The 27,546-nt window shown below is 44.9% G+C and overlaps 1 protein-coding gene across 1 annotated transcript in view; it reads right to left on the bottom strand.

Annotated features, from left to right (window-relative positions):
• Positions 1-18,530, bottom strand: part of MUC4 (mucin 4, cell surface associated) — a 33,043-nt gene extending 14,513 nt beyond the window's left edge. Inside the window, exons 1-9 of the mRNA XM_047874008.1 lie at positions 8,753-18,530; positions 8,258-8,410; positions 6,866-6,999; positions 5,808-5,972; positions 5,398-5,553; positions 4,305-4,435; positions 2,608-2,696; positions 468-647; positions 170-295 (exon numbers count right to left, since the gene is read on the bottom strand). Coding sequence (XP_047729964.1) covers positions 170-295; positions 468-647; positions 2,608-2,696; positions 4,305-4,435; positions 5,398-5,553; positions 5,808-5,972; positions 6,866-6,999; positions 8,258-8,410; positions 8,753-18,530 — 10,912 coding nt within the window. The remainder of the gene's footprint in view (positions 1-169; positions 296-467; positions 648-2,607; positions 2,697-4,304; positions 4,436-5,397; positions 5,554-5,807; positions 5,973-6,865; positions 7,000-8,257; positions 8,411-8,752) is intronic.
• Between the last annotated feature and the right edge of the window lie 9,016 nt (positions 18,531-27,546).

Here is a 27,546-nt window from a genome sequence, read left to right as displayed (position 1 = left end):
ATCAGGAAATCAATGGCCAGAGAGGGGAAGGAGCTGGGAGGGAAGGGGGACAAAAGACTTCTTTCTCTGGGTCCCACTGCTTGGCTTGGTGCCCAGGCCTGGTCTCTGACAGAGAAGAGGAGAGAGTTCCAGAGAAGGTGGGGGTAAGATCTCTGTGGGACACACGTACCAAACTGCCAAGGAGTGCTCACTGTCCAGCCCTGAAGAAGCTCTCCCCAGGGCCCGTAGCTGCAGCACACGCCTCCACGCCAGGAAGAAACACGGCACAGCTGCCTGCTGCCGAGGCCCCACCAGCCTGTGACAAGTGCAGACATACTCAGGCCCAGTGCCTGTGGTGGGGGCAGGGATGCAGGGGGGAGGCTTGGGGAGGGACCCTGGAAGGCACAGGTCAGGTATGACCAGAGGGTTGGTGGGTGGGCTTATGGGAGACAGTGGGTGTGCCCCAAAAGACAGGAAGGAGGTATTACCTATGCTGATGGGCTGGAATCGTAAGTCCCACAGTCCCTGCTGCCAGGAGCAAGGGCAGGACACCTGGTTCCAGCCCCATTGAGGCCACTGGGGATGTCTATTCAACCACTGCAGGCACCTGAGACGGTAGTTGGGCCTTTCTCCCCTGTGTAGCCTATAGACCTGCAGGCCCTGGAGACCTAGAGAAGTACAAGAAAAAGGGGTTATCCCAGCACCTAGGGCCACGAGCTCTGCTTTAGCAACCCAACTCATAACTGCACCTTGTATGCCCCTCCCCCACTCTGGATGGCTCTTCCAGGGACGGGACCCAGTTCAGATTGGTCTCTTTCATGTGACCTCCAAAAACCATTAAAGCTTGAATGTTAGGGGAGAAACCCTAGGACAAGTGCTGGGCAGGGAGGCCCACACCCACTCAGAGCCAGACCCTAGCCCTGACCTTCAGTCCACTGATCCTCTACCCTCCCATCTGCCACTCTAAGCTCCAACACCTTCCAATCCCCCCAGACCAGTTTCTCCTCATGCATCCTCTACCTCACTAAGTGACACCACCAGCCACCAGCTCAGACACCTTGCTTTCCCAGACCCTCCCTCTCCCCCTGCTCAGACATGTCAGTGGCCAAAATAGCCAGGACAGAAGGCAGTTGGAGAGCCACAGAGAAGTTGATATGCAAAGCAGGGGCTTACTCCAGCACCATGAGGCTGAGGAGGCTTCCACTGTGTCCAGATGCCATCCTCGGAAAGGAGAAGTAGGTGGGAGAAGAAACCTTGACAGGGGTTTGAATTTAAGTTGACCTTTAACTGTAAGTTACATACTGTCCACTGCAATAGCCATGAGTGAGAAGGGGGCTCCAGGATCCAGTAAGACACAACAGGACATAATGTATTAGATTTTGACCCTGTTCCCACATAAAAGAAGAAATTATCAAGATAACTACAATTTGTTAAGGTTTTGAAGAAAATAATTATTGTTTATGATTTTCTATTCATGGATCTTCTCCACGATGGCCTGATATCATGGGAAACAAATCAGATACTCCCCCTAACACACACAAACACACACACACACACACACACACACACACACACAAGGTCTCAAGTGGATGCATCTTGATAGGAGGGCCCGAATCTCCACAAGATGGCACCCATGATTCCACTTAGCTTCTGTTTACCACAAGTTTGCCACAGAACAAATGGAAGTAGATTTATACTTCATAATCTACATGGCTGATTTCTAATGCTAAAATGTCCTTCATTCTACTCACATTTTGGAAACTATAATTTCTTTCCCTTTGGGATCGCTGGACAGTATATCGATTCATGTCCCATGGGGACTCCTGATGCTGAAGTACTGGCCCTCTTACTAGAGTGAGAGCTATTTAAGAGCAAACATGGGGGTGCCTGGGTGGCTTAGTCGGTTAAGCGTCCGACTTTGGCTCAGGTCAGGATCTCGCGGTCCGTTAGTTCTAGCACCGCTTCGGGCTCTGGGCTGATGGCTCAGAGCCTGGAGCCTGCTCCCGATTCTGTGTCTCCCTCTCTCTCTGCCCCTCCCCCGTTCATGCTCTGTCTCTCTCTGTGTCAAACATAAATAAACGTTAAAAAAATTTTAAAAAAAGAGCAAACATAGTCTTTTTCCTTTTTTTCCCCCCTTCATATTCCTGACTCTTAGCACAGCATCCAGCACACAGTGGGTGCTCAACAAATGATGACTGAAAGAATGTCAGACCTCTAGAACTCCTCTTGGTAGATTCCCTCAAGGGATCTCATCGGGATTCTCATTCCAGCTCCGGGACAGGACACTTGGAGTATCGTCCTCAGTGCCCATTCACATCCCCACCTCCTGCCATGACCCTGTCCTCACTCCCAGGCTCTGGGCCCCACTGAGAGACCTGGGTTTGCCTCATCCCAGGGAAAAGACATATAGCTCCAATTGAGATTGTACTACATGAGGGTGCAGAAGGTACCAGCTGTGCCTTGGGTAGTGCCAAGTCCTGATTACACTTGGGGGTCAGATGATGCCGGGGACACCCTTTGGGATGGTGGAGACGCTACAGAGCTGCCTCTCTAGGACTGTCATGACACCTGGAGTTGAGGACAGAAGGACTTGAGTCCAGCTCATGTGTGGAGAGGTGGTGCTTTTACCTGAGTTGGAATTCAGGAATTGGTCTGGATGATACTTCTCCCACACTGGCTGGAATGTCAGTGGGCTGTTTTCAAAATACCCATCTCCACTGCAGGCAAAGGAAAGAATTTCAGGTCTCTGTCACTCCCAGGGTCTTTCCTCTCAGTCGGCAAGTTATACATTCATCCAGTCAGTTGGAAAGACAGTCACTCGGTCCAGCTAATTATTAGATATCAGCTTGTCAGTCAGTTATGAAGTCAGTTCATCAGTCAGCCAGCATCACTGACTCCCAGCAGCAGGCAGGAGAGGGCAGAGATGGGGGGTGAAGGGTGGGATGACCCTAATCTATTCTACATCTGGTTGCTAACTATAAGAAGTTGGTTATGAGACAGGGGTGTGAAAACAACAGAGTTCAGGCCTCCTTCTGATTAGTTTCCCTTCACCTGGGGATGGGACAGAGGGCTGTGTAGGGGACAGTACATGGTGAGGGCTAAAAGCCAGTCTCTGCATTTAGACAAACATGGATTCAATGCCCGATTCCAGCCCTTAGTAACATGGTTGCCATGAGCAAGTTACTTAACCTCTTGTATCTGTAGGTTTTACATTGGTAGGAAAGAGACAACAGTAGCATCCACCTCACAGTATTGTGAGGATTAAATGCTGTAACATCTGTAGATCCCTCAGAACTGAGTGAGGATCTGATGCAATGGGTGTACCACCCTTGGTGTTGAGGCTCACAGCACTGCTCCAGGAAAAGGGAAATCCTAGAGTGGAGTTTGTAGCCTCACTCTGGGTGCATGCCTCAGAGCAGTGACTCCTCACCTTGCTTCCTCTCTGACACAGGTGAGGTGAGGCACGCAGGTGTGACACATACCACGGGCTACTCAGGAGGGTGTGAAATCCCTAGCTACTTGGATAATTCCACTCTTTTCTCTTTTACAGCACATCAGAAAGCAAGTGAAAGCAATGTAATTATAGGGGCAACCCTGAACATGATCTCAGAGAATTTGCAGCAATTACCAGTAGCAAATTACACGTGACCTTCGCAATTGATTGCACACACCAGCATCTGGAAATGCTGTGATTGAGAACTGTTGCCAGAGATCGAGTCACCTTCATAGAGAGGAATCCACAGCCCCATGCCCCCACTCTCTGTCTTTCCCACTGACCCCACACAAACTGTTGGTGCCTTGGGTGAGGGGCTAATTCTCAGCCCACCAGAAGTCAGGAAGGCAGATTTCAGCTTCAAATGTCTGGGTTCCAGTTCCTTCTTTGCTGCTTCCCAGCTCTGTGACTTTGGGCAATTACTGATCTATTTTTACCTCAGTTTTCTTACTTGCGGAATGGGTAACAAAGAGTATCTCCTTCATGCGGTTTTTGTGATAATCAAATGAATAGTGTAATGAATCTTGGCTGTTACTATTGGGATATTTGAGAAGTCAAGAGAGGTTGTCTAATGTCCATAGATATCAGAGAAGTCAAAGCTCTGGGAATTATTACAATGTGTGGGGACTGGGATGGGAAAGAGAATGGCCAAGTGAATTGGTATCTTTTAATTTGAAATAGCAAGAAGCAGGAGGCAGAGTAGGTGAGTCAGAAGCAACAGTAAGGAGACTTCATGCCTGTCCTGGGGGATGGGGGTGGGTGCACAGCAAAATCCCTGCCCTGCACCACTTCCTATTTTCTACTCAGTGCTGACTGTCTGTCTGTGTCCTACCTGGAGAAGCCCATGAGGACTGGGTTGCCTGGGCGCTGGGTCACATCCCACTGCATACCACCACTTTGGTAGAGAAACAGGGCGTAGGACCTGCTCCCGTCTGTGGAGAGGATGGCCTGGTAGGTGTTGGTCTGGAGGTTGATTGGAGACAAACATAGGGATGCCTGTGAGAGATCTGGGGTCTCCTTCCTGATGTCCCATCTCACTCCCCACACCCCTGCCCAGGCACCCACATCATCTTTTCCTGGCCTACCCAGAGCAAGTTAGGGATGGTGTAGGGCAGCTTTCACCCTGGGTGTCAAAGCCCCTTCCATGGTGGATTTGCCTGCTTTATGACTTCTGTCCAGGGAGGGGCAATAAAGGGCTCTGGTTTAGGATCTAGTTAGAAGACTGTGTGAGAAAGCCTCAGGCCTCAGAAAGAGTAGCCATGACCCCAGAGAGCTGAGAGAGGCCTATTTAGTTTCCCTGGGATATTTTTAAGGACATTGTCCAAATGTCCCCTTAACCTAAATATTGTAGACGGATGACAGCAGGTGAGACTGGAGGTTCTCTGAAGGCAGATGCTAAGCACTGTGCTTGTACAAAGTAGGTAACCAATGAACTTGTTGAACCAATGAAGAAATGAGTGACTTTAGATCACACACAAGGACTATAAGAGCTGAGTCCCCAGAAGGAAGAGCAAGGACACTGTGTGGTGCAACCATTTCTATAGGATGGCCTTGCAGCTGAAAGCCAGAGTTGGAAGTCCAGAAAAACCTCAGTTCCAAGCCTGGTTTTGTCATTTGCCAGCTGGGTGACCTTGAGCAGGTTGCTTAACCTCTCTAACCATCATCTTCCTCATCTCTAAAATGTGGATAATAATATCAGGTTGAGCCATATAAATTGCCAACAGCTGGCAAAAATTCCATTTCCAATGTTTCAACCCAAGGAGTATTAGGTGAGTGCTCAGTAAACAGGGTGGGGGTGAAATGGTGCTATAATCAGCAATGTGTCCTTGAATCAGAGAGGAAGTTAGAAGAATGTCCCCTGCCTAGCACTCTAGGATATCTGGCTTCCAAATGGTTCTCAGGGAGGTATTCATTGGTCCACTCACCCCAAAGGTCCACTGGGCAGGATAGGCAGGGGCACTGACCCATGTGACCTTTAGGGTCCACCTGGCTTTGTAGTTCCGGATGTGTGCGAACTTTTTAATCCAAGACTCCACCTGCCAGACTAGCAGGTTGTGTTCATTATAGAGTGTCTCATATTCCTAGGAAAGGAAGGCAGAAAAGACAAGGAAATGAGGGTACCAACTGCAGGTCTTCTCATGGTTGTGATAGGGTATTCCTGAGTCTGTGTAACAGTCCTGCAGTTTCCTCTCCACCCTCATATTTAAGCATCACTCTCTGCCCACACCGAGCCCAGGCTCTGACAGCAGTAACACTTGCACACCCTCAACATAGCCCTTTGTCTATCCTTGCTGGCTGCTGAGGGATCCCGAATGCTGGAGTCTGAAAGGCTTACCTGGTAAAATATGGTTCCATGGCTGCTGGAAAAATCAGCATCATCCCAGAATGGAGCCACCAGGGCCACAGGGTCCCAGCCTGTGAAGCCTCTAAGGGGAGGATTGGGGTAGGAGAAAATCTGGTACTCTGACTCCGGGAAAATGATCTGGCCATTATCTGTGAACTGGACACAAAGACTCTTCTGATTAGTATTCAAGGAGGGAGTCAGGAAGGAAATGTCCCAGCCTTGGGCAAACTCCTCAGAAGTGTGACCCCCAAGTTCTGGGTAGAACTTTAGAGATGTCAACAACCTCTACAAGGTCATACATTCATCTCCCCGCCTGCTGGGAGAGCCCACTTTACATAGTTCACACTCAAATGCTCATAACCTGCAGGACACTTCTCTGTTCTAAGTCCTTCCTGACATGGTATGTTTTGCCCTGCTTCAGTGGCTGACCCCACCTATACATGGGCCCATCAGAGAATAGAGACCTCTGGGTGAATCTCCTCAGCCCCATTCTGAAGGTCCATCCACATCAGATGGGGCCAAGAGGATTGCTACTTTCACTCCCATCGCTGTGTTGCCCTATCTTAGCATGTCCTGCCTCAGCTCCCCACACCCGCCCCTGAGAGCTGCAGGGGCCATGACTAGCATTCCAACTCTCTTCCAGAAGCTATGGGGAACTTGGACTGAGGAACCAGGAAATAATTATAGAAAATGTAAACAGCATCAAAAGGTTGTTTCCCAAGTAGAGCTTCCTACTCATAAAAAGGTCCCCTGAAAATAGTGGAGAGCTTATTGGACCCCAAGATCTCTATACTGATGTGAAGACGCTTTTGTCCATGAGGGTAGCGGGAGCCTCGCCTAGTTCCCAGTCTTCCTCAGCTGGCACTGTGACATTAAAGAATGTGAATGCAAACTGAGTCAGTGGCAGGGACACAGTAGGTGCCTAGTAGGTGTTGCTTGTTGCATTCCCCCTTCCTTTCTGCCATGGTCGTTGTCACAGGCCATCTCCTAGCCCTAGAGAGAAAAGCAGGTCACATGTCCTGCCCTTTGGGCTGCAGCTGCAGACTCACATAGAGGTAATCCCGGAGAGAGGAGCCAAGAGGGAAGCCAATCTGGGGCTTGAAGAGTGGTGAGGTGAAGTCCACAGTCCTCCTGACAAACTCCTGATCTCCAACGCTTGGTCCATAGGGAAAGAGGGAAACACCTGGGCCAGTACAAAGAAGTGGAGGAAGTTCTCATGGGCCTTGACTTCTTTAGGGCTGACAGAGAGCTTCCCCAAGCTTCTCCTCCACCCAACTGGGAGCCATCAAAGACTCCTCTCTCCCCGTCGCCACTTGCATTTAACCCATCTCTTCATTTTACCCCTTCGGTGGGTACTCTCATCCATTTCCAAAAAGGTCCTGCTATCAGAATACCAACAAATTATTCCTTCAAGGATTCAAAGATAAAACTCCTCCAATGTTGTGAAGATGAATAATTGAAATACCATTTTGTAGAATGAGACTTATTTCCCAAGATGGTATTTCTCTAGATAAACTGGAAGACCCCCCAGAATTTGTCCTCGGACTCCTTAGAAGTACTTGGGCTCTAGTTTGAGAAACCTTGCCCTAACTATTTCTCAAATGGCTCTCCTCCTTTCTTTCCTGGCAGTCCTCCCCTGGTTTGCTTGGAATACCACAACAGTCTGTATACATCTTTCCTGGCCTCCTCCAAATTCATTCAATGCTCCAACCAACATAGCGTCATTCAGAAATACAAATCTAGCCATGTCTTCCTTGGTCCCTCACATGGAAGCCCCATTTCTCAACACTTTTCACTTTGCTTCCAGCATCCCCAAGTGCTTTGGGATCTCCTCCCTGTACGACACTGGGACTACTTTTCATGTTTACACCTTTATTCAAGCTGTTCAAGCTTCCTGTCTGCTTGGGACACTTCCCTTTCCCCAACTCCTATTCGTTCTTTCCAGGAAGCCTCCTCTTCACCTTAAGCACACCCGAATGCCCCCTAGAGGTCTTCCATTGTGTGTCTAATACCCTGCATTTATTCCTCTAATTGCACCTATCCAGGCATCAGATCTATCTCTTACTGAACAGCACCTTAATCATTTCTCTATTTCCACCTCTTCGCCCAGTGCTATGTACAAAGCCAGCCCTCAACACCCAGCTCTGATGCTGTCTCATTGTCCCCTGTGAGAGCTCACAACCTGAGAGGGTAGTCCATGAGCAAGCAGGCTGAGACTGAGTATTCAGTTACATCACCCTTCTAAAGTGGAGATGGGGAACAGCTGGACTTCCCATGGACCAGATGAGACAGTAGAGGTATCCACAGAACTGGCTCCCCCAGCTACCCACAAGGGTCCTCACTGGTAGATCCAATCAGGCTGCCACAACTACAGCATCTACATCTAACTCAATCCTCTCCAACCCAAGGTAGAGGGGCCCCAGGTCTACAGAATCACTTACCTTTCTTGGGCTTGGTAGGGACTGGGACAGCAGTTGAGTGTTTGCTTGTAGATGTGCTGGTAGTGGACGTTGTAAGGGTCTGGGAGGTTGTTGGTGGTAGTGATGTTGTTGTGCTTCTCTGGCTGCCTGTCCTCAGTGAAGTTGTGATTGCTCCTGGGCATGCAGGGAGAGAAAACTGGAGTGGGTCTTATAGTCGGAAAGTAGCAGAGTCAAAGAGAGTCACAGACTTCAGGAGCTGGAAGAGAGAGCTAGAAAGTCTCTTTTATGTCTTTTGGTCATAACCAAATCACTCCACGAACATAAACAATTGTCTACTTGGGACAGAGGGAATGGTGAGCCTGTCACTCACCACACCCCCACTCACCTCATCTTCTTGTGGACCTGTCCTCAATGCCAGCCTGGTAGTGTCAACTCACCATCTCTCTCAAGCACTCTAGGCTGAATTGAGCCAATGGGGCCACTGTAAGAGACCGAGATATTGGAATCCCCACCTACCTGGTGTCTGAGTCTTCACAATGGAGCTTGAGGATGCAGTGGATGCTGGGAAAGTGCTGGTAACAGACAGAGGAGCAGAGTGCCCTGTGAATAGAGTGGTGGAGCTCCAGGTGACTGCGGGGCCAGGGGCTGACTGAGAGAATGAAGAGTCACTGGTTGAAGTATAGAAACTTGATATGGTCTGAGCTGTGCCCATATTACCAGAGGAAGTAAAGTCAGAGAAAGCATAGTCTGTGGATGGCTGTAGAGTAGGCAATGGACTCTTAGAATACTTAGACACTGAAGAAGTATCAGGAGTGGTCTTGATTGAAGAATATGTTGTAGGTTGAAATGACAAAGTTGGTATGGATCCAGCAACACTGTTATGATTATTCTTAGAACTCATATACATTGGCCTTGTAGTAGGGTTAGTAGTAGAAGCTACTGTTTGAACAGTTGCAGGATGCTCAGAAATGGGTGAGCTTGACCCACCCACTGAGGAAGTTGGGACTTGCATGGTATTTGTCATGGAGTTACTGACAGAACCCACAGGGGAAATGGTCACTGCAGTCATGTTTTTATGGAGGGCTGAGCTTGGAGCTGTTCTCTGGACTTCACTTGTGACCAAAACTGTAGAAGGAGAATGAGAGGCTACATCACTCAGGGTGGTAGAGACAACAGTAGTCGGCCCTTCAGTTGCCCCAGATAACAAAGTTGGCATTGCTGTTTGGGTTCTGTGGCTGTCTCTGACTGGGTTGGAGATAAGTGTTGTGCTGGTGTCTGAAGATGACAGAGTGTGGGCAGTGGTTTTTGGTAACATGTGCACATTTGGTGTAGATGAAGGAGGTGGAGGTGTAACTGTTGAGAAGGTGTCAGTCACCTGGGAGACTGAGCTTATGGCTTCAGATCCTCTGGTGCTTCCTATAATTTGAGTCTGAGCCTTCTGGGAAACAGCTGATATTTCTTGAGAGGTGTTGGGGACAATAACGGACACCAATTCCATGGTTCCTGGAGTAGTGTCATGACTTGCTGCAGAGGACAACAATTCAGTTTTTGATTGAGTTATGTGGTTTTCCCTGGAGAAAGTTGGTGAGAAACTCTTGATCTTATCTGAGGTGGATATTCCTGGGAAAGCACTTCCTAAAGTTGTTTGGCTGCTTGCTGTAGATGAAGAAGCTGTAGCTGTGCCCACCAAGAGGGTGTCTGCCAAAAAGGTGGTATCTGTTACCAAGGAGGCTGGTGTGTTGGTATGTGGTTCTCCAGTGGTCACTGTGCTTTGTGTCTGGTGGGTTTGGGAAATGGCTGATGTGTCAGGTGAGGCACTAGAAGCAGGGGATGTTGATTGTCCTCTTGGGCCTAGTGTTGTTGAAACTACAGAGCTCTGAAAAGTGGTGCTTTTAATGGAAAGTGATGTGCCTCTTAATGTTCCCGGGCTGGTGTCAGCACTGGTTGGTGACGTCCATAGTTCTGTGGTAGTGGTAGTGACCTGAGTTGTGTGGCTGTCCCTTGAGGGTGCTGGTGTGAAGGTTGTAACTTCACCTGTGGTGGGTGTATGCTGAGGAACATTTTCTGAGGGCAAATGTCCACTTGATTTGAAAGGAGAAGTTGCAGATGTGACTGTCTTGATTGTGTCTGTCATGGGGAAGATTAAACTTGTGGTTTGGGATTCTTGTGTGGTCCGTGGACCTTGAGTATGACCTATCTGGGAAACAACTGATGATTCTTGAGAAGAGGTGCTGCTAGAGAGTGGTGTTGACTGCCTTGCTGGGCTTGCTGTTATAGTTTGTTGAGATGTGTGTTCACTTAGTAAGGATGAAGGAGATGCAGATGTAACTGTTTTGATGGTTTGGGTTACATTGGAGCTTCTGCTGACATGAATATCTCCAGTGGTCCCTATGCCTTGTGTCCAGTGAGACTTGGAAATTGCCACTGTTGTTTCCTGAGGAGATGTGCTTAGATAGGAGTGTGGGGTTGGCACTTCTTCATCTACTGTTGAGACTGTAGAGGTAACCCAAGAAATACTGCTAGCTATTGAAGAAGATGAACTTTCTGTAACCAGTATAGTGGAAGCCATTGGTGTTGAAAACAGTTCTTTTTGTGACTGAGTTGTGTGACCGCTATCACTGAAGGATGAGGAAGTGAATGTTGTTTTATCTGGAATGAATGACATTGAACTGCTGGAATGAGGCCATCCTGTTGTCTCTGTGTCTGCGTGGGTATGGAAAACTGTAGATGTTTTTGGAGCTGGAGTACTGATAGACAGTGGTGTTGGTTGTATTGCTGACTGCCATGTAGTAGAAACATTAGGAATGAATGGAGGAAAACTACTAGTTACAGGTAGGGATGTATCTCCTGTATTTTCCACAGTAGTGTCTATTGAAGTTGAGGCTGTCAATGTCTCTGATGTCATCAAAGGTGTTTTACTGTCACTGGAAGTAGGTGAAGTGATTGCTTCACCTGAAGGAGATATTGCCGGAGGAATTCTCCCTGAAAGAGTATGTCCACTGGGTAAAGATAAAAGAGCTGATGTGGTTGCTGATGTAATTTCACTGAATTCAGATTCTCTGGTGGTCTCTAGGCTTGGAGTCTGGTAATTCTGGGTAGATGCTGATGTTCCTGGAGTAGATGTGCTGGAAAACATTGCAATTGATTGTACTTCTAGTCCACTTTTCATGGGTACTGTTGAAGGGACTGGAATAACAGTTCTAGTAATAGGAGTCGATGTGTCCTTTCCATTACCTACAGTGGTATCTGTTGAGGTTGGTACTGTCAATAAAACTGATGTTGCTAGAGGTGCAATGCTGACACTAGAAGAGGATAGGGTGCTTTCTTTCTTAGAGGTGGATATCTCCTGTGAGACGATCTCTGTAAGAGTGTGTCCATTTAAGGAAGATGAAGGAGTTGAGGTGATGAAGACTGACATAGTGTCGGTTTGAGATTCTCTGCTGGTCTCCATGCTCTGAGTCCTGTAGTCATGAGAAGATGCTGTCATCTCTGCAGTAGAAGTAATGGAAGAGGAGGGTGTTGTGTGTCCTTCTACTCCAGTTGCCCTTGAGAGTGTTGAGGTGACTGGAGTAAAACTTCCTATTTCAGGGTGTGTTGTATGTTTTGTGTATCCTACAGTGGTGTCTGTTGATGCTGGTGTTATGGTAACCTCTGATGTCACTGCATGTGAGTTGCTTGCATGGGAAGAGGCTGAAGTGTCATCTGTGGAGGATGTTGACAGGGGCATTTCTGAGGTTGCGGAAGGTTTGTGGCTGACGCTGGAAGGAGATGAAGTGCTTGCATTCTCAGGGGTGGATGTCTCCTGTGAGATGCTTTGTGTAAGGGTGTGTCCACTTAGGGACAGTGAAAGAGTTGATGTGATCACTGCTGAGATAGTGCTGGTTTGAGATTCCCTGATGGTCTCCATGGTTTGAGTCCTGTAACTTTGAGAAGATGCTGATGTCTCTGGGGTAGAAGTGATGGAAGAGGGTGCAGTGGACTGTTCCTCTACTCCAGTTGTCCTTGAGAGTATTGAGGTGACTGCAGTAAAACTTGCTGTTTCAGGGTATGATGCGTGTTTTGTGTTTCCTACGGTGGTGTCTGTGGAGGTTGGTGTTTGGCGGAACTCTGATGTCATTTGATGTCTGTTGCTTGTACTGGAGGAGGCTGAAGTGTCTTCTGTGGAGATTGTTGATGTGGGCATTTCTGACACTGTGGAAGGTTTGTGGCTGACACTAGAAGGAGATGAAGTGCGTGCTTCCCCAGAGGTGGAAGTCTCCTGTGAGATGCTCTCTGTAAGGGTGTGTCCACTTAGGGATGATGAAGGAGTTGATGTGATCACTGCTGAGATAGTGCTGGTTTGAGATTCCCTAATGGTGTCCATGGTCTGAGTCCCGTGGCGTTGAGAAGACGCTGTTGTCTCTGAAGCAGAAGTGATGGAAGAGGGTGCCGTGGACTGTTCCTCTACTCCAGTTGTCCCTGAGGGTATTGAGGTGACTACAGTAAAATTTGCTGTTTCAGGGTATGATGTGTGTTTTGTGTTTCCTACAGTGGTGTCTGTGGAGATTGGTGTTTGGCGGAACTCTGATGTCATTTGATGTCTGTTGCTTGTACTGGCAGAGGCTGAAGTGTCTTCTGTGGAGGATGTTGACGTGGGCATTTCTGACACTGTGGAAGGTTTGTGGCTGATGCTGGAAGGAGATGAGGTCCTTGCTTCCCCAGAGGTGGATGTCTCCTGTGAGGTGCTCTCTGTAAGGGTGTGTCCATTTAGGGAGGATGAAGGGGTTGTTGTGATCACTGCCAATCTCGTGCTGCTTTGAGATTCTCTGGTGCTGTCCTTGGTCTGTGTCCTGTGGCTTTGAGAAGACGTTGCTGTCTCTGAAGCAGAAGTGATGGAAGAACGTGCCGTGGAGTGTTCTCTTAGTCCAGTTGACACTGAGAGTATTGAGGTGACTGGGGTCAAACTTCCAGTTTCAGGGTATGATATGTGTTTTGTGTTTCCTTCAGTGGTGTCTGTGGGAACAGGCGTTTGGAGGAATTCTGATGTCATTTGATGTGTGTTGCTTGCATGGGAAGAGGCTGAAGTGTCATCTGTGGAGGATGTTGACGGGGACATTTCTGAGGTTGCAGAAGGTTTGTGGCTGATGCTGGAAGGAGATGAAGTCCTTGCTTCCCCAGAGGTGGGAGTCTCCTGTGAGATGCCCTCTGTAAGGGTGTGTCCACTTAGGGATGATGAAGGAGTTGATGTGATCACTGCTGAGATAGTGCTGGTTTGAGATTCCCTGATGGTGTCCATGGTCTGAGTCCCGTGGCGTTGAGAAGACGCTGTTGTCTCTGAAGCAGAAGTGATGGAAGAGGGTGCCGTGGACTGTTCCTCTACTCCAGTTGTCCTTGAGGGTATTGAGGTGACTACAGTAAAATTTGCTGTTTCAGGGTATGATGTGTGTTTTGTGTTTCCTACAGTGGTGTCTGTGGAGATTGGTGTTTGGCGGAACTCTGATATCATTTGATGTCTGTTGCTTGTACTGGCAGAGGCTGAAGTGTCTTCTGTGGAGATTGTTGACGTGGGCATTTCTGACACTGTGGAAGGTTTGTGGCTGATGCTGGAAGGAGATGAAGTCCTTGCTTCCCCAGAGGTGGATGTCTCCTGTGAGGTGCTCTCTGTAAGGGTGTGTCCATTTAGGGAGGATGAAGGGGTTGTTGTGATCACTGCCAATCTCGTGCTGCTTTGAGATTCTCTGGTGCTGTCCTTGGTCTGTGTCCTGTGGCTTTGAGAAGACGTTGCTGTCTCTGAAGCAGAAGTGATGGAAGAGCGTGCCGTGGAGTGTTCTCTTAGTCCAGTTGACACTGAGAGTATTGAGGTGACTGGGGTCAAACTTCCAGTTTCAGGGTATGACATGTGTTTTGTGTTTCCTTCAGTGGTGTCTGTGGGAACAGGCGTTTGGGGGAACTCTGATGTCATTTGATGTCTAGTGCTTGCACGGGAAGAGGCTGAAGTATCATCGGTGGAGGATGTTGACGGGGGCATTTCTGAGGTTGCAGAAGGTTTGTGGCTGATGCTGGAATGAGATGAAGTCCTTGCTTCCCCAGAGGTGGGAGTCTCCTGTGAGATGCTCTCTATAAAGGTGTGTCCACTTAGAGACGATGAAGGAGTTGATGTGATCACTGCTGAGATAGTGCTGGTTTGAGATTCCCTGATGGTGTCCATGGTCTGAGTCCCGTGGCTTTGAGAAGACGCTGTTGTCTCTGAAGCAGAAGTGATGGAAGAGGGTGCCGTGGACTGTTCCTCTACTCCAGATGTCATTGAGGGTATTGAGGTGAGTGCAGTAAAAGTTGCTGTTTCAGGGTATGATGTGTGTTTTGTGTTTCCTACGGTGGTGTCTGTGGAGATTGGTGTTTGGCGGAACTCTGATGTCATTTGATGTCTGTTGCTTGTACTGGCAGAGGCTGAAGTGTCATCTGTGGAGATTGTTGATGTGGGCATTTCTGACACTGTGGGAGGTTTGTGGCTGATGCTGGAAGGAGATGAGGTCCTTGCTTCCCCAGAGGTGGATGTCTCCTGTGAGGTGCTCTCTGTAAGGGTGTGTCCATTTAGGGAGGATGAAGGAGTTGATGTGATCACTGCTGAGATAGTGCTGGTTTGAGATTCCCTGATGGTGTCCATGGTCTGAGTCCCGTGGCGTTGAGAAGACACTGTTGTCTCTGAAGCAGAAGTGATGGAAGAGGGTGCCGTGGACTGTTCCTCTAGTCCAGTTGTCCTTGAGGGTATTGAGGTGACTACAGTAAAATTTGCTGTTTCATGGTATGGTGTGTGTTTTGTGTTTCCTTCAGTGGTGTCTGTGGAAACAGGCGTTTGGGGAACCTGTGATGTCATTTGATGTCTAGTGCTTGCATGGGAAGAGGCTGCAGTGTCATCTGTGGACGTTGTTGACGTGGGCATTTCTGACACTGTGGAAGGTTTGTGGCTGATGCTGGAAGGAGATGAAGTCCTTGCTTCCCCAGAGGTGGATGTCTCCTGTGAGATGCCCTCTGTAAGGGTGTGTCCACTTAGGGCCGATGAAGGAGTTGATGTGATCACTGCTGAGATAGTGCTGGTTTGAGATTCCCTAATGGTGTCCATGGTCTGGGTCCTGTGGCTCTGAGAAGAGGCTGTGGTCTCTGAAGCAGAAGTGATGGAAGAGGGTGCCATGGACTGTTCCTCTACTCCCGTTGACTTTGATAGGGTTGAGGTGACTACAGTAAAACTTGCTGTTTCAGGGTATGATGAGTGTTTTGTGTTTCCTTCAGTGGTGTCTGTGGAAAAAGACGTTTGGGGAACCTGTGATGTCATTTGATGTCTGTTGCTTGTACTGGCAGAGGCTAAAGTGTCATTTATGAAGGTTGTTGATGTGGGCATTTCTGACATTGTGGAAGGTTTGTGGCTGATGCTGGAAGGAGATGAGGTCCTTGCTTCCCCAGTGGTGGATGTCTCCTGTGAGATGCTCTCTGTAAGGGTGTGTCCATTTAGGGAGGATGAAGGGGTTGTTGTGATCACTGCCAATCTCGTGCTGCTTTGAGATTCTCTGGTGCTGTCCTTGGTCTGTGTCCTGTGGCTTTGAGAAGACGTTGCTGTCTCTGAAGCAGAAGTGATGGAAGAGCGTGCCGTGGAGTGTTCTCTTAGTCCAGTTGACACTGAGAGTATTGAGGTGACTGGGGTCAAACTTCCAGTTTCAGGGTATGATATGTGTTTTGTGTTTCCTTCAGTGGTGTCTGTGGGAACAGGCGTTTGGAGGAATTCTGATGTCATTTGATGTGTGTTGCTTGCATGGGAAGAGGCTGAAGTGTCATCTGTGGAGGATGTTGACGGGGACATTTCTGAGGTTGCAGAAGGTTTGTGGCTGATGCTGGAAGGAGATGAAGTCCTTGCTTCCCCAGAGGTGGGAGTCTCCTGTGAGATGCCCTCTGTAAGGGTGTGTCCACTTAGGGATGATGAAGGAGTTGATGTGATCACTGCTGAGATAGTGCTGGTTTGAGATTCCCTGATGGTGTCCATGGTCTGAGTCCCGTGGCGTTGAGAAGACACTGTTGTCTCTGAAGCAGAAGTGATGGAAGAGGGTGCCGTGGACTGTTCCTCTACTCCAGTTGTCCTTGAGGGTATTGAGGTGACTACAGTAAAATTTGCTGTTTCAGGGTATGATGTGTGTTTTGTGTTTCCTACAGTGGTGTCTGTGGAGATTGGTGTTTGGCGGAACTCTGATATCATTTGATGTCTGTTGCTTGTACTGGCAGAGGCTGAAGTGTCTTCTGTGGAGATTGTTGACGTGGGCATTTCTGACACTGTGGAAGGTTTGTGGCTGATGCTGGAAGGAGATGAGGTCCTTGCTTCCCCAGAGGTGGATGTCTCCTGTGAGGTGCCCTCTGTAAGGGTGTGTCCACTTAGGGATGATGAAGGAGTTGATGTGATCACTGCTGAGATAGTGCTGGTTTGAGATTCCCTGTCGGTGTCTATGGTCTGAGTCCCGTGACTTTGAGAAGACGCTGTTGTCTCTGAAGCAGAAGTGACTGAAGAGTGTGCCATGGAGTGTTCTCTTAGTCCAGTTGACATTGAGAGAGTTGAGGTGACTGGGGTAAAACTTGCTGTTTCAGAGTGTGATGTGTGTTTTGTGTTTCCTCCAGTGGTGTCTGTTGATACTGGTGTTACGGAAACCTCTGATGTCACTGCATGTGACTTGCTTGCAGGGGAGGAGACTGAAGTGTCATCTGTGGAGGATGTTGACGTGTGTATTTCTGACACTGTGGAAGGTTTGTGGCTGACACTAGAAGGAGATGAAGTGCGTGCTTCCCCAGAGGTGGAAGTCTCCTGTGAGATGCTCTCTGTAAGGGTGTGTCCACTTAGGGATGATGAAGGAGTTGATGTGATCACTACTGAGATAGTGCTGGTTTGAGATTCCCTGATGGTATCCATGGTCTGAGTCCCGTGGCGTTGAGAAGACGCTGTTGTCTCTGAAGCAGAAGTGATGGAAGAGTGTCCCGTGGACTGTTCCTCTACTCCAGATGTCCTTGAGGGTATTGAGGTGACTTCAGTAAAATTTGCTGTTTCAGGGTATGATGTGTGTTTTGTGTTTTCTTCAGTGGTGTCTGTGGAAATAGACGTTTGGGGAACCTGTGATGTCATTTGATGTCTGTTGCTTGTACTGGAGGAGACTGAAGTGTCCTTTATGGAGGTTGTTGACGTGCGCATTTCTGACATTGTGGAAGGTTTGTGGCTGATGCTGGAAGGAGATGAAGTGCGTGCTTCCCCAGAGGTGGAAGTCTCCTGTGAGATGCTCTCTGTAAGGGTGTGTCCACTTAGGGATGATGAAGGAGTTGATGTGATCACTACTGAGATAGTGCTGGTTTGAGATTCCCTGATGGTATCCATGGTCTGAGTCCCGTGGCGTTGAGAAGACGCTGTTGTCTCTGAAGCAGAAGTGATGGAAGAGTGTGCCGTGGACTGTTCCTCTACTCCAGATGTCCTTGAGGGTATTGAGGTGACTTCAGTAAAATTTGCTGTTTCAGGGTATGATGTGTGTTTTGTGTTTTCTTCAGTGGTGTCTGTGGAAATAGACGTTTGGGGAACCTGTGATGTCATTTGATGTCTGTTGCTTGTACTGGAGGAGACTGAAGTGTCCTTTATGGAGGTTGTTGACGTGGGCATTTCTGACGTTGTGGAAGGTTTGTGGCTGATGCTGGAAGGAGATGAAGTGCGTGCTTCCCCAGAGGTGGAAGTCTCCTGTGAGATGCTCTCTGTAAGGGTGTGTCCACTTAGGGATGATGAAGGAGTTGATGTGATCACTGCTGAGATAGTGCTGGTTTGAGATTCCCTGATGGTGTCCATCGTCTGAGTCCTGTGGCGTTGAGAAGACACTGTTGTCTCTGAAGCAGAAGTGATGGAAGAGGGTGCCATGGACTGTTCCTCTAGTCCAGTTGACTCTGAGATTGTTAATGTGATAGCAGTAAAACTTGATGTTTCAGGGTATGATGTGTTTTGTGTGTTTCCCACAGTGGTGTCTGTGGAGATTAGTGTTTGGCGGAACTCTGATGTCACGACATGTGTTTTGCTTGCACTAGAAAAGACTGAAATGTTCTCTGTGGAGTTCAGTGACTTGGACATATCTGACGTCATGGAAGATTTGTTGCTTACAGTGGAAGCAGATGAAGTTCCTGTTTTTCCATAGGTGGCTGTGTCCTGGGAATTGTGTTCTCTAAGGGTTTGTGTACTTAGGTGGGATGAAGTATTTGGTCTGCTCATAGCCAAGTTAGTGCTGGTTTGAGAGTCTCTCATGGTCTTGTTCATGATGCTGGTTTGAGGTACTCCAGTGGTCTGTGTTGTCTGAGCCTGTCCATTCGTGGAAGGTGCTGATATATCAGAGTAGAAATAACAAATTAACATGTTGTTGATTGTACCTCTAGTGTACATCTTGGGCAGGCTATTGAGCTGAGTTTTGGGTTTTTTTCAAAGCCAATTAAATGTCTACTTTTCCTCCTCATTTTAACATTTCTTCCAATCTAGCAGATAGTAAAGAGTGAGAATACATACTCTATCCCTGGTCATGTTATAACATAATGGTAATTTAATTGATCATGCCTATTTTTTTTCAATTTACTTGCTATGCCGAATATTTACATACTAATCTGGTTTGTTTAAAATATTTGACTGCACTCCCAGTAGTTGTAGACAAATCCTCAGTCAGTACATCAGACCATCCTCCTGAATTTTATTTTAAAGGCCTTGATTCTTTTAAACAAAAGAAGAACTTAAGAAACATTCAGTCTTTTTTGTTTTTTTTCTTTTAGATACTTATTCTTTTGGGTTTTCATTAGTTCCCTAGCTGTTCTCAAACTTTTTTTTAAACCTCAGTGCTCATAACTAGTTGAAGGCATGATGTTGATGAATGTAGTCAAAAAGACGTGACCTGTCCTGCACCCCCATTGCTCACTGAGCTGGGCCTAGGCACTTTCAGGCTTCTCACCCCTTTCCTTATTCTTGGAATGTGGGTTCTGCTTGCCTTTTCCACTTCTGGAGGCTATCCACTCAAGGACATAGCCTTGAGATAGTGATGTGGTGTCAAAAGCACCTGCATGGTAAATGTGACTGAGCCCAGATAGGGCCTCTTCATAAACTTTTGGGATTTGGTGGGCAGGTGCAGGGATTTATTCATCTTGCTGCCACCCAAGCCTGAATGTCAGTTCCCTTTGCTATTATTAAAACTGCCACCTACCAAGCTGGAGTGGCCTGTCTCTTTCATGAGTCTCTCCCTGTGCTCTGAGTACAGTTTCAAATTATATCTAGGAAGCTCCAACGAGGGTTGTGAACCAACAGATGAAGTTCACAGAGGGACAAACTTCCAGCAAAGAAGGTTTGAGTGTAGTTCCTAGAGTTGACTATAATTCCACCACTTTTCTCATCTTACGAAAGCAATTTAGACTTTCAGGTTAGTGAGAATGATTATGAGTCAGCTCTAATTTATTGAAATATAAGTAACTCACTTGCCTCCTTCTATGCTTTGTTAATAGTAATTAATGACACATGACATGTTTCTAAGCTGGTGTGGACAAATGCATGGATTGAGCTAGAAGGTCCTTGGTTCCCTATTTAACCCCAAAATGAGTCTGCTTCAACCTTACTTTTTTTAAGTTTATTTATTTTGAGATAGAGAGAAGGAGAGAGAAGGAGAGAGAGAATCCTAAGCAGGCTCCACACTGTCACATAGAGACCAAAGCAACTCTTAATCTCAGAAGCTGTGAGATCATGATCTGAGCCAAAATCAAGAGTTAGATGCTTAAGTGATTGAGCCGCCCAGGCACTCCAAGTCTGCTTCAACTTTGAAAGGAGACCACCTTTATTCAGAATTATTAGTAGATTTGCTTACAGGACTTTCAATTCTATATATAAACTCTCTTCAATAAAGTTCCAAAGTTTGGTTTATCCAGATAAGCTTTAGATTAGAAAACATTATTATTAACCTTATTTCATTTTCCTATTGAAAATTCCTATTCCATATTCCTATAATAGAGCATTGCTCTATTATCTGGCTTTGAGTTACCACACAGAAGCCATACACATGCCAAACTTACTAAATTTATTATAGATTCTTGGCAATTAATATATTTTCGGAGGCTGCATCATCTCTATTAAAATCAATATCAGCAGCAAAAGTTTCACAATAGCATAGTCCAATTTTTAAGCAAATATTTTTGTTTGTCACAGTGATACAACTCCATTTCCAGCAATATGGCAAAAGAGATAAGTCTTTTGGCACAAAAACAGACACATAGACCAATGGAATAGAATAGAAACCCCAGAACTAGACCCACAAACGTATGGCCAACTCATCTTTGACAAAGCAGGAAAGAACATCCAATGGAAAAAAGACAGTCTCTTTAACAAATGGTGCTGGGAGAACTGGACAGCAACATGCAGAAGGTTGAAACTAGACCACTTTCTCACACCATTCACAAAAATAAACTCAAAATGGATAAAGGACCTGAATGTGAGACAGGAAACCATCAAAACCTTAGAGGAGAAAGCAGGAAAAAACCTCTCTGACCTCAGCCGTAGCAACCTCTTACTCGACACATCCCCAAAGGCAAGGGAATTAAAAGCAAAAGTGAATTACTGGGACCTTATGAAGATAAAAAGCTTCTGCACAGCAAAGGAAACAACCAACAAAACTAAAAGGCAACCAACGGAATGGGAAAAGATATTCGCAAATGACATATCGGACAAAGGGCTAGTATCCAAAATCTATAAAGAGCTCCCCAAACTCCACACCCGGAAAACAAATAACCCAGTGAAGAAATGGGCAGAAAACATGAATAGACACTTCTCTAAAGAAGACATCCGGATGGCCAACAGGCACATGAAAAGATGTTCAGCGTTGCTCCTTATCAGGGAAATACAAATCAAAACCACACTCAGGTATCACCTCACGCCAGTCAGAGTGGCCAAAATGAACAAATCAGGAGACTATAGATGCTGGAGAGGATGTGGAGAAACGGGAACCCTCTTGCACTGTTGGTGGGAATGCAAATTGGTGCAGCCGCTCTGGAAAGCAGTGTGGAGGTTCCTCAGAAAATTAAAAATAGACCTACCCTATGACCCAGCAATAGCACTGCTAGGAATTTATCCAAAGGATACAGGAGTACTGATGCATAGGGCCACTTGTACCCCAATGTTCATAGCAGCACTCTCAACAATAGCCAAATTATGGAAAGAGCCTAAATGTCCATCAACTGATGAATGGATAAAGAAATTGTGGTTTATATACACAATGGAATTCTACGTGGCAATGAGAAAAAATGAAATATGGCCTTTTGTAGCAACGTGGATGGAACTGGAGAGTGTGATGCTAAGTGAAATAAGCCATACAGAGAAAGACAGATACCATATGGCTTCACTCTTATGTGGATCCTGAGAAACTTAACAGGAACCCATGGGGGAGGGGAAGGAAAAAAAAAAAAGAGGTTAGAGTGGGAGACAGCCAAAGCATAAGAGACTCAAAAACTGAGAACAAACTGAGGGTTGATGGGGGGTGGGAGGGAGGAGAGGGTGGGTGATGGGTATTGAGGAGGGCACCTTTTGGGATGAGCACTGGGTGTTGTATGGAAACCAATTTGACAATAAATTTCATATCTAAAAAAATAAATAAATAAATAAATAAATAAAGGTTAAAAAAATTTAAAAAAAAAAGAGAGATAAGTCTTTAACTACAAAACCTACGAATGTCAGATAATGTGTAGAAAATATTTTCTGAATGCAGAGCTGAGATCAGAAGAAAGAAAGGTAAACACTTAAGAGTGAAAGGGTCAAAATCTGAGATGTTAAGTCAGTGCTCTTAAGGAATCTACAGATTTCTGAGCTCTAAAGTGTTGACAGTTAAGGGCTCCATAAGAAAAGGAGACAGTCTTAGATCAGGACACTGTAAATTGAATATTTTCTGCATAAATCTAGAACTCTCAGAGGAAAGGTGAACTAGAAGAATCAGAAAGAAAAAGGTAAAAGAAAGCTGAATGGAGGATATAATTAAGAATAGAAATGAAGATAAACTAGGCAAACTTCCAGCAAGGTGAATTAAGAAAAAGAAAGAAAAGTAGATAACAAAAAGGAAGAGCATTAGGAATGAACTTAACTTTGCAACTTAAGGAACTAGAAAAAAGAAGAACAAACTAAACCCAAAGCTAGCAGAAGGAAGGAAATAATAAAAATTAGGGCAGAGATATGTGAAATAGAGAATAAAACAGTAGAGAAAATCAATAAAACCAAAAGTTGATTCTTTGAGAAAAACCAGCAGAATTGATATACTTGTAGCTAGGTGGACTAAGATAAAAAAGAGGGAATACTCAAATTACTGACACTAGACATGAAAAAGGGGACTTTGCTGCCAATCGTACAGAAATAGAAGGATTATAAGTGAGCACTGTGAATAGCTATACACCAACAAATTAGATAACCTCGATGAAATGGTCAATGTGTTTTCTGGAAACACAGAACCTGTCAAGACTAAATCATAAAGAAATAAAAAATGAATAGACCTATAACTTGTAAGGATATTGCATCTCCCAGCTAAGAAAAGCCCTGGACCTGATGGCTTCTGGTGAATTCTACCAAACATTTAAAGAAGAACTAACACCAATCTTTTTCAAGCTGTTCCAACAAATTGAAGAGGAAGGAACACTTCCTAACTCATTCAGAGTTCACTAGACAAATCACTACAAATCACTAGACAAATTGGTCCCTTATGACTGATATTTCGTATGAACATTGATACAAAAGTCCTTAACAAAATAGTAGCAAGCTTCATTCAAGATTATACACCATGGCCAACTGAGATTTATTCCTGGAATTCAAGGATGATTCAACATACGAAACTTGGTCAATGCAATACACCACATCAACAGAAGGAAGGGAAAAAAGCAACATGATCATCTCAACTGATGTGGAAAAAGCATTTGACAAAATTCAACACTGTTTCGTGATAAAAACCACTTAACAAATGAGGAGTAGAAGGAAACGACCTCAATATAATACAAGTCATATATGAAAATCCCACAGTGGACTTCATATTCAATGGTGAAAGACTGAAAGCTATTTCTATAAGATCAGGAACAAGGCAAGGATTCTTGCTTTCACCACTTCTATTCAACATAGGTGCCAGAAATTCTAACCAGATCAATTATGGGAAAAAGAAGAAGAGGAAGAGGAAGAGGAAGAAGAAGAAGAAGAAGAAGAAGAAGAAGAAGAAGAAGGAGGAGGAGGAGGAGGAAGAGGAGGAGAAAGAGAAGGAGAAGGAAGGGGAAGGAAAAGAGGAGAAGGAGAGGAAGAGGAAGAGGAGGAGGAAGTGGAGAAGGAGTAAAAGGAAGAAGAGGAAGAAGAAAAAGGAAAAGAAAAAGAGAAATAAAAGGCATCCAAATTACAAAGGAAAAGGTAAAATTATCTCTGTTTGCAGATGATATGTACAAAACTCTAGGTTACATGTATATACGTACAAAAGTCTATATGTACAAAACTGTAAGTGTTCCACACAAAAAATTGTAAAACTAATAAGTTAATTCATCAAAGTAGTAGGATACAGAGTCCACACACAAAAATCAGTTTTGTTTCTATATGCTAATAATGAACAATCCAAAAAGGAAGTTAAAAAATCAATTCTGTTTATAATGCCATCAAAAAGAAAAAAATACTTAGGAGTTAACTAAAAAAAAAAACTTGTACAATAAAAATTACAAAATATTGCTGAAAAAATGAAAGAAGACATAAATAAATGAAAACACATCCCACATTCACAAATCAGAAGGCTTTAAAAATTTTTTTTTAATGTTTTTATTTATTTTTGAGAGAGAGTAAGCAGGGAAGGGGCAGAGAGAGAGGGAATCCAAAGCAGGCTCCAGGCTCTGAGCTGTCAACACAGAGTCTGATGCAGGGCTCAAACCCACGAACCATGAGATCATGACCTGAGCCGAAGTCAAATGCTAACCCACTGAGCCACCCAGGCTCCCCTGGATAATTCCAATTTTATTCAAACTCTTCCAGAGCTTAGTAGAAGAAGGAATGCCTTACAACTAATTGTGTATGGCTGTTGTAACTTTTAATACCCAAACCAAAGACAGTATAAGAAAGGAAAACTATAGGTCAATAAATCTCAATAATAATATAGATAGAAATGTCCTAACAAAAATGTTAGTAAGCCAAATACAATACTGGATTTGTATCAAAAATTCATCATGATTAAGCTGGGTTTAAGCCAGAAATACAAGAATATAAAACTTTATTAATGTAAATCACCATATAAACAGAATGGAAAGGAAAACACAATCATCACAACAGATGCAGGAAAAGCATATGAAAAAATTCAACACTCATTCCTGTTAAAACTCCTAGCAAACTAAAAATAAAAGGTAACTCTCATAACCTGTCAAACAATGTCAATAAAAAACATTAATAAATGTCATACTTAAAATACCAGAAACATTTTCTTTAAAATTTGGAATGAGACCAGGATGACAGTGACACTACTTCCACTTGACATTATGCTGGAGGTCTAGCCAGTGCAATAAGACAAAAAATAAAAATAAACAAGAATATGAAGGTATAGAGAAGTTGTTTTTGGTATGAAAAGGAAGAAACACACTGTGATCATTTGCAGATTATATAATTGCTTATGTATAAAGTCCCCCAAATTTTAAATTCTTAGCAAGGCTCTACATATACAATAAAAAATGTGAAAATAACTGTATTCCCATACATCAACAAAAGAAATATTTTTTAAATAATAGTGTTTATGATAGTGACAAATATATAATACCTAAGACTAAATCTAACAAAAAATGTACTTTATCTTTGTGGACAAAGTTGTACCACTTCATTGAAATATGTTGGGGAAGATCTACTCATTATTTTAAAATTGCAAAAATACGGATAATTGAAAGATCAAACTCCATAATCTCATTATCCAGACAACCATATTATTATGTGTCCTTCCAGCATTCTTTTCTATGCTTTAAAAATATATATAGTTTAACTTACCCAGTACATATAACTTTGCATCCATTTTTTAAAACTTTACCTAATATTATGAGCATCTCTTTGTGTATTTATTCTTTGTAAACACAGCCTGAGGAGAGACAAATCTGGGGTGGTAGTTCTTTCTCTTCTCCCATTTGGAGGCACAGCAAGCTGTGTTGGCCCAGGAGGACTGGGCCAGCTAAGCCCAATGGCAAGGTCTTGGGTGTTGTATATTAACTCTCCTTGCTGAGCTCTAGAGGCCCCTTTTCCCAACAAAGCCATTCCCTCAACTGAAAACTTCTTTTTTTTTTTTTTTTTTAGAGAGAGAGAGAGAAAGAGAGAGTCTCAAGCAGGTTGCATGCCCAGCACAGAGACCAACGTGGGGCTCGGTCTCATGACCTGGGTATCATGGCCTGAGCTGAAATCAAGAGTCTAATGCTTAACAGACTGAGCCACCCTCAACAAAAACATCATTATCACCATTCTCATTTCCCTGTAAATGGCTGTGGCACAGGGGCAGTCCTCCTGGAGCACTCACTTCAGTGGGCTTAGCTCTAACCACCCGTCTTGAGATAATGAGAACTCAAGGATCCTGTACACTCTACTGGTTCTATGCTTGTAAATTTTTCCCTAATAAACCTTACTTAATGCCTGTTCCATGTGTTGCTATTATGTATGTGTGATAGTGTGTGTGTGTGTGTGTGTGTGTGTGTCCATGCCCTTATGGGACATTGGATGTTGCCTTTATACATTAAATAATATTCTGTCATAGAGACAGCCCCTAATTAACTAACTTACTATTGAACAGGTAGGCTTTCCAATGTGTCGATATTATGAATAAAGCTTTGATGACTATCTTTGTGTATAATATTTTGTTTTGTTTTCATTATTTCAGCTCATTTCCTTAACATAGATTTCTGTAAGTGGACTTACTGGTTAATGCTGTTATTTTTTTAATGTTTATTTATTTGAGGGAGAGAACACATGTGTGCCTGCAAGGAGGAGGGGAGGGGAGAGAGAGAGAGAGAGAGAGAGAGAGAGAGAGAGAGAAACCTAAACAGTCTCCGTGCTGTCAGGGCAGAGCCTGACCTGAGCTGAAGTCAAGAGTTAAAGGTTTAACCAAATGAACCACCCAGGTGCCCGGGTTAATGCTATTATAGAAACGTTTGTGTCATTAATACATCCTGCCCAATTTCTTGGCAGGGAAGTCATGCTAATTTACAGTTCCATTAGCAGTATATGAAACAGTACCTGATTCCCAATATTCTCTCCCTTTGGAAAAAATCTGTACTTGGTAGTATCAATTTTAAATCTTGTCAAACAGGACTATGTCCTCCTTTTAATCTTTGTTTAAAAGACTTTCCAGTCCTGGGCTGCGTTGATTAGAATCTCCTGCTCCAGTAAATAGGAAAGCAAGTGAGTCTCTTCATGCTAGGAACTCAGTTTTATCCTGTAGGGGAGTAGGCACGATCTTAACAAATCTCTAAATCTGTTGGGCTTGTCTTAGAAGGAAGAGATTAGCATTAGTTGCATAAAAACTACAGTACTGTATTTTTCTTTCTCCACCATTTAAACAAAAAATCTTAAACCACTCCTTTAATAGATTAGTCAGCAACTTAGGAAAACAGTTTGCAAATAACCCAATCTACTAAACGTGAGTGGGTTATTCTTGTGCAAGAAATCCTGGTAACGGGGAGAGCTGTAGAAGAACTCTTTTTGGTAAGAAAGTGGTTCTCAAGGGGCTCCTGGGTGGCTCAGTTGGTTGAGCCACTGACTTCGGCTTGGGTCATGATCTCACAGTTTTTGAGTTCAAGCCCCACATCGAGGTCTCTGCTGTCAGCACAGAGCCCACTTCAGGTCCTCTGTCCCTCTCTCTCTCCCCCTCCCCCACTTGCACTCTCTCAAAAATAAATAAAACATTAAAAAAATAAAGTGGTTCTCAAAAGATAGGATGCATCCAAATCCCTGGGGGAACCTGTAAAAGTGTATTCTGGGGCCCACCACCAGAATCTGATCCCTATGCATTGGGTGCGGTCCAGGAATCTGCGTTTAACCTATGCCCAGGGTGATTTTGATACCGGTGATCAATGGACCACATTTTAAGGACCTTGAAAGACAATGATAGCATCTGCTCTTAAGATTTTTTTTGTAAGCTAAAACCACCTTACTGAAGTTGTAAGGCACTGGGAATTTGGGTTCTTGATCAAGCTTGGTTCTCAAGAATATTTTCAGCCTTATTCTTGGTGCTCAAGTTTTGCTGGAATTAACAGACCTCGTTTTTTACCAGCATGCAAGCCCGGCTCTTCAG

The sequence above is a fragment of the Prionailurus viverrinus genome, chromosome C2 (genome assembly GCF_022837055.1).
Source record: "Prionailurus viverrinus isolate Anna chromosome C2, UM_Priviv_1.0, whole genome shotgun sequence".
Lineage (NCBI taxonomy): Eukaryota > Metazoa > Chordata > Mammalia > Carnivora > Felidae > Prionailurus > Prionailurus viverrinus.
Note: the sequence above shows the minus strand (reverse complement) of the source record. Positions and strands in the feature narration are given on the sequence as shown.